This window comes from Clavelina lepadiformis, chromosome 8, assembly GCF_947623445.1.
Source record: "Clavelina lepadiformis chromosome 8, kaClaLepa1.1, whole genome shotgun sequence".
Lineage (NCBI taxonomy): Eukaryota > Metazoa > Chordata > Ascidiacea > Aplousobranchia > Clavelinidae > Clavelina > Clavelina lepadiformis.
In genome coordinates this window covers 1,040,632-1,054,181 of record NC_135247.1, presented here as the reverse complement: position 1 = coordinate 1,054,181, position 13,550 = coordinate 1,040,632, and the positions used below count along the sequence as shown (strand labels likewise).

At 36.7% G+C, this 13,550-nt stretch overlaps 3 protein-coding genes across 3 annotated transcripts; 1 reads left to right on the top strand and 2 right to left on the bottom strand.

The window, feature by feature from the left end:
• The first annotated feature begins 455 nt into the window (after nt 1–455).
• LOC143468129 (death-associated protein 1 homolog) lies at nt 456–1,282 on the top strand. Its single transcript, XM_076965130.1, has 3 exons — nt 456–615; nt 703–802; nt 882–1,282. Exons 1-3 carry the CDS (start codon nt 564–566, stop codon nt 1,036–1,038), a joined length of 309 nt encoding a protein of 102 aa, XP_076821245.1. The 5' UTR covers nt 456–563; the 3' UTR covers nt 1,039–1,282.
• A 147-nt stretch (nt 1,283–1,429) lies between these two features.
• Nucleotides 1,430–6,983, bottom strand: LOC143468126 (protein-cysteine N-palmitoyltransferase HHAT-like). Its single transcript, XM_076965127.1, has 10 exons — nt 6,075–6,983; nt 5,656–5,732; nt 5,463–5,576; nt 4,993–5,190; nt 4,468–4,770; nt 4,168–4,339; nt 3,557–3,707; nt 3,141–3,384; nt 2,588–2,732; nt 1,430–1,973 (listed from the first exon to the last, which is right to left on the bottom strand). Exons 1-10 carry the CDS (start codon nt 6,295–6,297, stop codon nt 1,891–1,893), a joined length of 1,710 nt encoding a protein of 569 aa, XP_076821242.1. The 5' UTR covers nt 6,298–6,983; the 3' UTR covers nt 1,430–1,890.
• A 112-nt stretch (nt 6,984–7,095) lies between these two features.
• Nucleotides 7,096–11,901, bottom strand: LOC143468127 (alpha-tectorin-like). Its single transcript, XM_076965128.1, has 10 exons — nt 11,742–11,901; nt 11,141–11,195; nt 10,837–11,014; nt 10,465–10,625; nt 10,210–10,378; nt 10,028–10,098; nt 9,746–9,938; nt 9,153–9,281; nt 8,611–8,716; nt 7,096–8,512 (listed from the first exon to the last, which is right to left on the bottom strand). The coding sequence occupies exons 1-10, from the start codon at nt 11,791–11,793 to the stop codon at nt 8,364–8,366; spliced, it is 1,263 nt and encodes a 420-aa protein (XP_076821243.1). The 5' UTR covers nt 11,794–11,901; the 3' UTR covers nt 7,096–8,363.
• Nucleotides 11,902–13,550: the final 1,649 nt, after the last annotated feature.

The window sequence follows — 13,550 nt, the reverse complement described above, 5'->3', positions numbered from 1 at the left end:
TAGGAAGCCAAAGAAGTTAAGGGTAAAAATTCTTGGCTTGATCACTAGGCCTTGGCTACAGAGCATGTGATCAAAGTTGTTTACAGCTGTTATTTGTTGTTGTGGGCATGTGGCACGATTGCAAACAGCAAATTTTCCTAATTAAGATCTGTTTTGATCGTGCCAGGATGTTGCAATCTTGTTTGCAGGTCATCCTGTTTTTTGAAGAAATACGTTTTTAAATAGGAGACTTTAGGTTGAGTATTGGAACAGCAGAAACAGTTGTGTTCATGATGCAGTTAAGTTTAACTGACATACTTTCAGTTTACTGATTTCCAAAAAAAGTATTAAACGTTACGAATTGACTGTTTACTCCTGCACTGGTCAAGCAGACCGTCACATGCACTGTTAAAGATAGGTGGTTACGTTAGAAGAATGGGAGAGTGAAATTGTGGCAGCCTAAAAATTATGCTACAGTTTGTAGCCAATTTTAACATTCACAAGTTCTTCTCAGCGTAACAAATAAATTGCTTGCAAAGTAATATAAGCTAGTCTGTGTAACCTTTTTTGTTAATTTTGTCACAATGTCCTCAGCTCAAAAAGAAGATCAACTGAAAGCAGGACACCCGCCAGCCGGTGATTAAATCAAAACCTTTCAAAACATATTAAGATACAATGCTCATTCATAAGTCGAATGTGTTTTACTTGTTCACATTTTTACAGTGAAAGCTGGTGGGATGCGAATCAAAGGAGCCAGAGTCCATGAAGAAAAACTGACCAAGGAGGAAACAGAATCGCCATGGGAAACCGAAAATGCGAAAGAGTATGTATTGCAGGGTCACATTTTAGTCTAAAATCAGATGAAATTTGGTTATAACTGTCGTAATTATTATCCTATCCAGAACGTCTCAGAGTGTTGTGGTGTCTGGGGCTTTAACACACGGAGATAAGGATTTCACGGTAGAATCAGTGAAAGTTGCTCACGAGAAACCGCTTCCAACGGCTGTAAAACCTGTTGCTAACAAACAAATCAACAGAAACATCCAACAACCACGCTAAGTACAGCTGCTGTGCGATGAAGTGCTGTGCAATGTGACTTGCAATAATTTTGTGATATGTTGATGTATTTTTTTTGTGAGTGGTTTTGGGTGGCTTATTTTCTGTCACAGATTTGCTGGAAATACTGCGGTTTTAGTACGTGTCGATTCGAAATACTTTTACATTCTGTTTTCTTATATCGTGCATCTTGAAGTTCATCATTTGCGTAACGAAAGTTGGAAATTAAAACCAGCAACTGTGTTAACAGTGAAGTTGCAAAAGCTACACATTCATTCCATGAGTACGTGATAAATAAAGCTGCCGCATTGACTGACTAAAATAATGCTTGCTCACCAGATATTAACAGAAAGGCTTTTCCTGATTAACAGAAGTTTACTACACATAGGTAAATATATTGCACAATGGGGAAGTGAAATAGCAAAGGTGAAAATTGGTAAATATTAGCAATGATGTCTCAACTAAATAGATGGCCTAATTTTGTCATGCTACAGGCACTTGAAAAGCTTCAACATACTGCATACAGTTAGCACAAAAAGTATTGCAAATATGACAAATTGCATCTCAAAGACAATAATTGTAACGAGTTTTGAGAGGCCAAAACAATAATAGTCTCAAATTCAATAATACAATAAAAACTGTAAAAAATAAACTGCCAATAAATTCATTAAGATGATCTCAACACAAAGTCGTAAAAAACTCTTTTAATTATACAGTAGAAGTTCTTTCAATATACCAAAATCATCATCATATGGATAGGCAAATCGGCGGCTTAGCAAATCCAGTATCAACATTTGGGCAATGAGGAAATCATGTCACGTTGCTACCGAAATATAGTGCGTATCAGCATGTTAGTTAAAACCCAAATCGTGTTAATTCCATTGATGTTTGTGCACCCAGGTATAGTACTAGATGAATTAGAAGAGTAGATACAAAATCTGAAATCATATCAAATCATTTCATTTAAAATCTGTCAAAAGTCCTTGCAACATGATTCATTGTCATAATTTTCTTTCTTGATGTAAACAAAGGCGCCAGATATAGGTTACCCTTAACTACCTATATAGCAGAGATGGAAGAACTCAAGTCAATGTTTTCGGAAAGACTTCACTCGTGTTTTAGTTCTTAAAAAGCTCAACCTGACTCGTGTTAATGTAGAAATTTCGGTTGACTTGACTTGAGTCCCAAAATGAAATATTTCAAATCGTTGCAAAAGAATTTTTTTTTTTTGTGAAAGAAATTATTCAAAAATCATTACAATACAATCTATTGAATGTGCAAAGGAGTCAGAAATGGACAAAATCAAATTTTATGCTTATCTTTATGTTACGAGTATTGAGAAAGCTGTTTATTACCGATCTAAAATGAAAAAAGTGTAAGTGGTGACTTTTTTGTGACTTGGTGTATGTTAAGACTTGTCTTGACAAACGTTACTGACTTGACTTGATTTGGGAATGTAATTAAATGACTTGACTTGTGTCACAACTAGTAAGACTTGTTTCCATCAGTGGTATACAGAATTATAGATAGACTATTAAACAGCTGTACCTACCTTCAGTGTATATCCGGCGCATGTAAATGTTACCGGCCGTTATCCCAGCCAGAAAGTAAAGGTTGGACACAATTAGGAGGCTGAACAAAGGCGTGGAGACGGCAGCTCTAATCCTACGACTTACTGAAGGACTGAAATATTTTGCCTGCAAGAGACAGTATTTAAACATGATAGATGTCTCAGTAGGTTGTATCATCAGCAACTATTAGCGTCAGCACAATTACGGCGGAAAGTTGAATGAATCTCAAAGTCAAGTAGCCGTAGAGATGGACTGATATCATTTAACATTTACCAAATAATTGTAGGTCTTCAATATAATCGTTCTATTGCAATTTTGAAAACAAAGCAAATTGTTTAGCTTTTGCGTCATGACGTAAGCGAGGGAAAATTAATTATTAGTTAATAATAATTAACAAAAATTTAAAGTTTGATGTAAACAAGGACAGGTTCGATACTTGTTCATGTCAACTTATATAACATTCATTCATTCAACAAACACAAACAATTTACTTCACAACACTTCCCTAGCAACCAACAAGGTGGATTCCCTTACCTCAAGTGCTTTGATTTGGTCACTTTTGTAGACGTCATCGGCAATTTTCTCAATCCAAATGCCAAACCAGTTTAAACCAGCCCAGACCAGATGTTCATGTCTCGCCCCATGCCAAATGTAGACAAATGCAAACGGTATCAAAGAGTTTACAGTATTTCGTACAAAACCATTTCCATCCTTTGAACCTCCAAGCGGGACGAAGATGTAACGAACCAGCCAAAAATGAAGACCACGATCAAAATACCTAGAAGTCGAAAGTTAAGCAAAATGTGCAAATACATCTCCGTTCAGTACTTAAGTACAAATTTCCTTTAAATTTTATTAACAATTTTTCCTTAAGGCATATCGCCACAAAAAAGCTGCTTAAACGCATATCGCTAAACTACAATAAAGGTGTGAATGACATTGATACACACTTCCACATATCCGTGAATCTGTGCTTCGACGAAACACAATGTGAAGCACCAGGCACATCAAGGTTGTCAGCCAGAGCAATACGTGAAGGCAAGCCGTACATGACCATGTACTTCATGCAAAAAAATTGAACAAAGCATAAAGCAAGTCCACCTGAGAAAGAAAGTATAATAGCAAAATGTAGCAGCAGCTAATGAAACATCTAGTATGCCATATTTCCATGCATAACATCATCTAGGGCAGTGGTTCCCAAAGTATGGGTAGCGACCCAAACAAAGGTCACGAAGAGTCAAAAAATGGGTCACACCAAGACGATGCAAACCTATGTTTGTATTAAAATACATTGTTCCATAGTGAGTGGATCAGATTATCACTGCTTGGCTGTGTCTGTCTGTAGCGTAGGCCCATAGCTACTTGAGAAAAGAGTAGATTGCTGACATTGCAAATGAACTTAGCCACTGCAAAAAATTCATCCATACAGTCGTTATTTTTGCGTGTTAAAATACGCTGTTTGAAGCTTGGGCCGCGAGATGTTCACTAAACTCAGATTTGGGTCGCGCTCAAAAAAAGTTTGGGAACCGCTGATCTAGGGCATTCATCTAGTATTCCATACATAATGTCAGCAATGGAACTCTGTTCAGAAGTCTTTCGTTTGTGTTGATGCTGGAAAAGTACAAGAAATGCAGCAAAAAATTGACAACAAACTGCCAAAAGATATATCTCAAAATTCCAAGAATGTATTTTAAGAAAAATTTAAAAGTCCACGTCACAGGTGGTCGCTGGATCTGAAACAAAAATACAAGTAGCGTGAATGATCACCAATTGTCTTGACAACCGTGATCCATGCTCATGACACTATCATGCCATGAGCATTATGATTGTGAATCAATTGCAAATTGACTTCTCGTTGTACCTGTTCGGCGAATTTGTTGTAGTTTAAAACTGGACCTCCGGATAAAAGTGGAAAATAAAACTGATACAAAATGAGGTCAATTGTCAGCCCCAAAAACGTTTTCTGCTCGCTTTGATGATTCCCGTCAATATCCCTCTTTACTGCTTTTGATTTATGCTTTTCCTCTTTGATATTATGTGATGCTTTCATATTTTGTTCGAACCAACAGTGTTCTACGGAAAATGCAATGTAGCGTAGATTGCACATTGTTGACATGACCACATACATGACTGTTAGCAGGTCATTATCATCAAACATTTCTCTCTAAAAGAAAACAGGAATATAAAACTTTAGATTTTAAATACAAGACATTGCATGTGGGTAATCCCTTCACAAAAACACATGCACAATTATATGGTTAGAAATTTATAAGGTGCACTTTTTCAATGAAAGTGAACAGAGGTAAATTCAAGCAAGGCATTGTATGAGAAATTTAAAATTTTAATTTAAAATTTTGGAAAGTACTTAAAATCAAACCGAACATACCAGTTTGTCAAATGTTGTGGTGCTGATCAGTGGCAATGTTAAGGTTATAGCTGCACACCACGTCAAGGCAACATTTTTCGTTTGATGACTGATGCTGAACAATAGTAGGCTTTGTGCCAAAAGAATCACCAATCCTTTCGCTCCGTAGAAGTAAATACAGAATGCAATGCCATACAATGCCGACATGTGAAATCTATACTGAAAAACAAGTTTTGTTTAACTCTTTTACAATAGAGGAGGTTAACAAACAGCAAAGAAATTTACTTTCATTTTCTTATTGTGGTTTTTCAAACACAGGTTCCATAGTGATATATTAAAAGATATGATATTAAACATCAAAATCTTTAAATTAATTACATTTAAATTAAATTATTGAAATATATGATATTATACATCAAGGTTTGATATGGGTGTGTATAATTTTTATGATAAACTTAACGACAAATATAGTAAGTATATTGCCAATATACCTCAGGCTTAAATTGTTCACAGATTCTCATGATGATAAAATGTCCGACACCAGCATACACAGTCATTTCATAAAACCAATACAGCCAAAGATCCCATTCAAAATCATGGACGTCCTAGACATGTAAGCAACATTTTTAAACTGCGGCACTTACCAGCCCGAAACTATCCAAACCCAACCTAATACCATTCTACCTTCCATGGTTGAGAAGATGTCAAATAATCTTTCCTTCTTTCCAAATCACCAATACGATAACCCTCTGGGATATAAACTGAAAAAATAAAATTATCAGAAAAAATGTTTGCAATCCAAATCAATTAAGAATAGACCTCAAACAGTTAAGGTAAACGCTGTTTATTAAGCTGTAATTACTGCGTGAATGTTGTATTGTAAATATAATAAATTTCGTGACATAGACTGCATGTAGGAAGAGTGTAACAGAATAATGCCAAAACAAGCAAAACGCAACAGTGTTAAACATAAAAACAACCAGTACTTAAAGTACTACAACAGTTTGACCCCGTCATATCATAGCAACGCGGTAGCTTTAGCACTGTGCTTCCAGACACCGGGTAAAGGGCCAAAACAATAGAAAAACAACAAGACTGCTTACCCTTCGACAAATGGAATACTTGTTTTACAGAATACAAATACAGTCCAACCCACGTCAAAGCATAAACAATAACCTCAAAAATTTGCAGTCGTGAATAACAACGCTGCAAACTGTTTTTCTTGCATTTATCATTTTCAAGCATTCTTTGCGTAACTTTTTTATCAAATAGTAGAAAAAGCTTCACAGGAAACAGAAAGCAAAAAATTAAGTTTATGTAAATCATACAGAAAACTGTTTGCTAATTCTGCCATTCTAAAATATGTACAGTTATAAAAGCAAGTTATTGCCCCAGCTGGAAAGAAGGCAGTTTTCAACAAGAAATCGTGCGTGACGGTGCCACATTTTCCACTATTGGTTACTGATTACTTGCTGGAATTTTAATACAAAAAAATCTTACACTGCTTTTAATTCCGGGAACTGCTGAGCTGTTGTGCATATTGGTGCTTAATTTTGAATTTAGTTGCCTAGGCCTAGCACTCGTTATTGTAAAAAAATTAGACTGGCCGCGAGATTGATTTATCGTGGAAGATCTATGTGCAACAGCGTTATTTTTTTGAAAATTACTCAAATTATATCTGTGGACTAAGTGGCATATGGTACAAATCACAGTTAGCGATGGTATTTTACTTGGCCTATCATCAAGTTCACCAAAATCGTGTTTAGGCTAGGCTTGATGAGTGACGAAACCACTATAATAGCATAATAATGAAGCGCTCGACGTGTGATTTTTAATCTTAATATTATCGAAAAATTATTTTGGTCGTGAGAACGAAATCCTTTCTCGTATATTTTGTTCGCATTATGGAAAAGCCATAGTCGGCCGTTGCCATGTTGGCTGTTGGGGTGTTTAGTGAAATAATTGTAGCGTGTAAATTATGGTGACGTCATAACTAACTAAGTGTGTAATTTTAATAATCGTTGGTAGTAATAGCAGCCGTTTATTGCCTATTCTGTCTGTTGCTTTTCTAATTAATTTTCAAGCTTTCATCTTTTCGTGTTGTCTGCACAACATAACTTTGAATTGACATACAAGCTGTTTTATTGTGATTTTGAGCACAAATGTTGCTTTAAAATTAGACAAGAACAAACAATTAGGCCAAAATTTGCTTGTTATTTTTAAATTTGATATTCGAAAAATGTAAACGTTTGCAAAATTGAAAACGCAAAATGTTTATAATAACAATTGAAACCACTGGTGCCACATAGACAAATGATTCAAGCCAGTCAGCAAGCAAGATATAGTCCGAGTAATAAGTTTACGACGTGTAAAAACAAACATATCATTTAAGATCATGCCAATATCTCCCAAGGCCCGTTTCCCGTCCTAAAGATAGGTTTCTTTAGCGCTATGCATCCAGTTCGTTTTACCAAACCAAGCCTAGCTGTGGAAATCTTTATAGTGGATGTCTATGGTTAACCATATGTGTACAAATTCATTTTTTCAGCCCGCTCGTAAATTGCGAACGTGTTTACAAATTGCATGCACGTTCGTAAGTTGCCAACACGATGACCGTATATGGTGTTTTGCCTGGCCGAAAGATTCAAAATAACGCGTTGTTAAATTGCATGCACGATAAATTACATTGTAAAAACATGGCTGTGTTGGTCAAACGAACAGCGAATTGAAAAAAGCGACTTTTGACACATATGGCCAAACAGAGGTATCTGGCTGCAACCATATGCATGATACAAGGTATGGGGGCCCTAAGCCTCCAGTGTCACTCATGGCGTTTTTAAGTTGCCCCCTATTTTAAAACTTTAAGGATAAACGGGAAACACATATAGCGGAAAGATATAACGATAGAAACATAAACTAATGTTAATAAGCGGTCACTGTATTCTTCCTTGTGTATTGGGGAAACTCCCTTTTTCCTATTTAAAGGCTGCGCGGTTCTAACAATCACTCCAAGTAAACAACAAAAACGCTTTTCCTCGATGTTTTGTGCCCAAATATGGTGAAAGTTTTCCACAAAAGGGCGACACGAGGAAGAATACAAGAACATTGATATTTGTACTAAGCTGGTATACAATGACTGTCAATAATGTAAGTCAAAATCAGTTTAATGAGCAAAACTATTTCATTCTCTGGCCAATAGGCATTCAAGAATAAAATATAAATTGAATCAATTAGCAGGAAGAATAGACAAACGTTTTGATTGCCTTATTTGTAAATATACCAAAGCAAATGGGTTTATAAAATGTTTCATTAGACCGGTTCAAATTTCAAAAAAAAACTCTGTGAAAGCTTTCGGAATTGACACGGCTCCGGGCAAGGGTCAAAGACGACATTTAAATGAGATTGCCAGCGGAAATCTTTTGCTTGGACGAACGAACCATATAACCCCCCACAAGCAAGACCAAGCTCGCTATCAGCGCGAGTGCAATGATGGGCGTGACTGATGGATGAGGCATTTCCAGAACGATCATTTCTTTGTCATCTGAAAGAAATTCAAACGACGATAAAAATCGGTGAATGTGCAAATGGCTCGAATGGTGTACAGTGCAACTATATGTGTAACCGATTTGGCAAGCTTACTTGTTGTACAGGTTTTTCCATCTTGATTCAAATGTTTTCCATTGAAGCATGAACAGAAGACGTCGCCTTCGCGTAATTCACATACATCGCTGCATCCACCGTTGTTCTGTGACAAAACAAACGTTTATTAAATGTATTGTTACGTTGATATCATGCGTTTTGCACGCGCTGGCCGCGTGTTCAGTTTATGACAAATAGCAACGTCGGAAACATTCGGCACCTCGGCGGATGCAGGTTTTGTGATGATTTCATGGAACTATTGTTACGGCTCGAACATTTTAACAATCTAAGCCAGATAGCTGCGGATGCATTATGAGTAATAATTAGTAATTGAGAATCATTTGAAGGCTTGGCAACGATTGTCGAAATATTTTAAATATTTCTCTATGTTTCGCATATTTTTGTGCGATTTTTTTAGAGCCAATAAACACAAAATTGTAAGGGAGACCCAAAGTGCATATATCTACGTCTAAATAATACCACGATGCTCCTTAAAATACTCAAGTATCTCAATACTCAAACCAAAGATTTTCTCCACCAACCTTTGCACAAGTTTCTTTTTCTTGTTTATGGATGTAGATGGGACCAGAGGAAATCAATTGACGGTTGCTACCGTCTGTAAGAGCGGAGGGAACGTCACGTCTTTTCCTATTTGCGGGGCAAGGGCCATTCTATGAAAATAAATATAAAACGTCGCCAAAATTTAGGGTCGACAGAATGTGTTTCTTGCCCGTGTTAAATCTTGTTAAATTTTTATACGTTTTTATTGCAAATATTTTTCAGAATTTTGTTTTCTTCTTAAAAACGCTTGTTGTAAATCGCGTGAAGTTTATAAATACATACACGATCTGCTTTAAATACTTAAAAAGTACAATTAATATCTTTAGAATACTTTGTTTCAAACAGCAAAAATAACGTCAGGGCATAATAAGAAAATTCGCAAGGCGTAGAATAGAGATAGAATAGTAAGAAAATATTCCGAAAAACATTTCTATACTTCGCCTGCATGGTAGACGTTTTGGCAAATATTCATTCGAAAAGTCAAATTTGAATTTCAAAAAAGCAGTTAATAATTTAGCAAGACTAGTTTACGTATTAGATGTTTTTTGTGTGTTTGTTGAGTCTTATGACCTACCGGTAGCATCGTGCAGTTAACACCGGAATCAACATGGCATATTTTCACGTAGCAAAACACGTAAATCTTTTGTTCATCCTCGTCTATGCCAGTCCAAACGAAGGAGTCGAAATAAAATTTAAAAAAATATGACATGTAGTTTTCGACCACCGTAATCGCATTCTCAGACTCAAAAATGTCTTCGACTGCGCACCTGGGTAACAAAATGTCACATGTTTGCTACAATTTAGCGCCTAGCTATGTACATTATTGGAGGAAAAGCCTAGTCCGAAAGAAACTCACCCGTCTTCAATGATGTCATATCGCGGCATCGTGGTTTCGTCACTCGTCGGAGTAGCCCAACATTCTTCCGCCTAACATAAATGAATAAATAAACAAATAAATAAAGAAGCAAAACCACGTTATGCGCTTATCATAGAAAACAAGTTCGTGAATGCAAATGCAAGATACAAGTCGCAAAAGACCTGCAAGACATAATTCTCCGGATCATCAACATCAAGCTCTGCACGAACATAGATTGGTTCTGGGACGTACACACGGGGGTCGTTGCCAAGCGCCGTGTAATTTTCATTTACGTAGTCTATAGATATAGCAAATTCTCCTTGGCCTACCACCTCGGCCAGAAGTATTTTCCTGTGTTTTAAAAATAGGTAATTGAGTATTTTTAAGTCTATCGACCAACTGTCAATCAACTTCAGAGCAAGATTGAGAATATTCACTCGATGGTTGGCACAATGCCGGAAGTGTTGAGCAGTAGATTTATGTCAAAAGCGCAAGTGACGTTGATACAGTTGTCCGAATATCTTTGAATAGTATCCGACACGTTTATTGAAGGAACAGAAACGATTTGCCAAGTCACGTACAAAGTGTCGTTATCACTCTGAAACGACATGGTTGAGCTTACAATTTATGAGCGAATTTCTGAATTCAAGCGCAATAACCAATTCAATAAACAATTCACGTGGCGTGATGATATCTTACATAGTAGTTTTTCTAGCGGCAATCAACAGACTTTAATTAGCACCTTAAAGTTGTCTTTAAAATCAGCAAACATCAACAGATTTCTTGAATGTGTTGCTATATTTAATCACCTTGAAAAGCGGGTGACATGACTCCAAAGAGGCCAGGTAAAAAGTCGCCTCAGTCGTGTTGACGGTGATGCCGGTAAATTCACACATGGCTGTAACGTTTGACAAAGAGGAGCCGCTTGTGATGATGAGCTTGTCGGTCCCTTGCAGATAAAATTGATCCAGCAAAGTACTGCCTAGTCTTTGTTAACAAAAATAATACATCGGACCATGTTACGTTTGAAGTGCGCGTAAAGCACACCCAGTGCTTGACCTAGATCATAGTTGCCATTTTAACGAAAACATATTTCATATAATTCACACTCACTTGATGACAGGTGTTAGCGAGCAGTTTGTCTCACCATGGCCATCAGCGTTGATACCTAAATCCAGGAGAAAGTAATTAAAACAAATTAACGGTTTGGAACGCATCAAATTTCGTTTAAGACAGGACGAGTATTAGTTCAAAATGTGATTTCGTTTGTTTTTCTGCCAACGTTGGTCCATGCCACGTTAGACCAGTTAAAATACGAAAAAAGAAACTCTCTGTAGGTTCGGTAAAAGGCAGTTTAAAGTTTAAAATTCAACCTGGATTGGTTTAGTCTGCCGCTGTAACTAAGTTAAGACTATTCATTTGGCTTCAAATAAGATTTTAAAACATTAACGACTTGGTAATTAATAAGAGTAATATATTCACATTATTCCAAAATAATTGAAAACACGCAAAAAGATCTTGTTGGTAAAGCACACGCCAAAAATTCAAAAACAGTCAAATGAAAGAACACAATTGACAAAAAAGTCAACGTTCGTTTGACTTTTAATCAGTTGGTTACATCAGCGTGCTAAGAAGAATATTCACATATATGTGCACAATATAGCATAGTACACGACATTATTCCTAATACGGGTTTAAATTACATCAAACGTACTTTGAAAGCCGGCAAAGGCGAACAGAAAGAAAATCAAAAACTTTGTCGCCATCTTGTCTCTTCTTTTTCTTCAGTTGAATTTCTTCAATTTCTTCTTCCAGCAATCTTCTCAAGCAGTTACCCGAGATCTGAAGATTTCTTCGGCGGGCACGCGCTTTTTCATCGCGTATGAAAGAAGGTTAGGAAAGATCCTTCTGAATCATGCCAGGATTCGACGCAGCAGATTTATTTCTATAATTTCCGCAAAGTATTACAATGTATGAAAGGTAACAATTGAACAATTGTTGAATGAATAATTATTCTTTCAAGGCGCGAAACGGAAGCTTTAGAAACGGAAACGCTTAGCAATGTGTTCTCTGCGAGGTAGTAGCTTACAGTAAACTGGGTTACAATAAATAATAAGTATTTCGTATGCTTTGTCTTGTCTATACGTGCGATGATGTTTAACATAAAATAAGTCCGCAAACATAACGATATATGATTCTATGGATACATCTCAATTCCTGGATAAAAGATAAGCGGTTTTTCATAAGAAAAGTATTGCGTAACTCAATGGGATTGCATTCCATTTTCTTGTGTAGTTTGTAACGAAATTGTTGGCAAGCCTGTACCACTTTCTGTTGGTTGGGGCCAAAACGAAATGGAACTAGGCTATACTTAGCCAAAGAAGCTTTAGTTCCTGTACCTAACGCAAACACTATAATACAGTATTGGCTTGGATTTATTTAAACCTTGGTGTTCTTTTGGAAAAACCCTTTATTCAGTTGCCGGCTTCACCTACGACGTGTTAAAACCTAGCCCAACAGCGCCGTCTAGGCGTAGCAATAAAGCTCACGGCAACCAACTTACAAAGCGAGTAATGGGTGAACTACAGTATAAAGCATGAAAGAAAAAGAGTTCCAATAATCCGGATCGAACCTACCAGACGTCATCATCACAAGAAAAAGAAGCAAAACTTTTTCCAGCCAACATCACCTCAACTCGTCCAGCCTTCCATGGACCGCGATGAAAGAACGATAGGAAAGATAAAATCTTGATCAAGGCACAACCAAGATTAGGTCACTTTCTATAAAGACGATGTCAAGAAACAACACAAATAGATCGATAGAAAATAACACTATGCTCAGTTTACGTCACGGTCATCGGCTTACAGTATATTGGCATTTCTATGACTTTTAGGTTGCATAAGTGTAACATTTCGATGTCTATGACAGCATATTGCTACAACAGTAACAACAGCATTACATTACATAACGTAGCGAGCATATCACAGCATACAAACAACACCGAGCGCATCGATACTGGGTGAGTATTGCTTGACGATGCAAAGCGGAAGTCACAGGAACGGAAACGCTTAGCAATATATTTGCTCCTAGACTAGTCGATTGTTAGCATTCTATAACTTATATAAATAATTAATCAAACAGTGCTCTAAATTGAATTTAACACTCAAAATTAAATCTGTACGCGTGTTTTCATCGGAGAGTGTTTTAATGCAAAAAATTGGATGAAACATTTTTCTCTTTTCGGCACGTCGGATGTCACAGTTTTAGGCTAAAGGTAACGGTGGCGCTAAAGAGCAAAATATTTCCACCGATTGCATTCGCTGATTACCTTTTAATAAGCGAAAATTTTCGTGGTTCCTTGAACTTATATCTTTGATTGTCGTGTATTTAAGGTATCGAGCTTATGCTCGAATTTGCATTATAGTATAGTTTGAATTAAAAACAAATACCAGTTTGAACATATATTCGCTTGATCGTTGGTTCCACTTGTCAAGGGAAGAAACCTAACTCAGCAACGCCGTCT

Excerpts from the sequence above, each read along its gene's own strand:
- LOC143468126 (XM_076965127.1), bottom strand. The coding sequence starts at position 6,297 with ATGATTTACATAAACTTAATTTTTTGCTTTCTGTTTCCTGTGAAGCTT. Across the intron at positions 5,191-5,462 it reads GTGAACAATTTAAGCCTGAG|TATAGATTTCACATGTCGGC; the intron begins GTATATTGGCAA and ends CTTGTTTTTCAG. Across the intron at positions 4,340-4,467 it reads ACAACAAATTCGCCGAACAG|ATCCAGCGACCACCTGTGAC; the intron begins GTACAACGAGAA and ends TTTTTGTTTCAG.
- LOC143468127 (XM_076965128.1), bottom strand. The coding sequence starts at position 11,793 with ATGGCGACAAAGTTTTTGATTTTCTTTCTGTTCGCCTTTGCCGGCTTT. Across the intron at positions 10,626-10,836 it reads CATGTCACCCGCTTTTCAAG|AGTGATAACGACACTTTGTA; the intron begins GTGATTAAATAT and ends ATGTCGTTTCAG. Across the intron at positions 10,379-10,464 it reads GGCATTGTGCCAACCATCGA|GAAAATACTTCTGGCCGAGG; the intron begins GTGAATATTCTC and ends TTTAAAACACAG.
- LOC143468129 (XM_076965130.1), top strand. The coding sequence starts at position 564 with ATGTCCTCAGCTCAAAAAGAAGATCAACTGAAAGCAGGACACCCGCCA. Across the intron at positions 616-702 it reads AGCAGGACACCCGCCAGCCG|TGAAAGCTGGTGGGATGCGA; the intron begins GTGATTAAATCA and ends ACATTTTTACAG. Across the intron at positions 803-881 it reads GAAACCGAAAATGCGAAAGA|AACGTCTCAGAGTGTTGTGG; the intron begins GTATGTATTGCA and ends TATCCTATCCAG.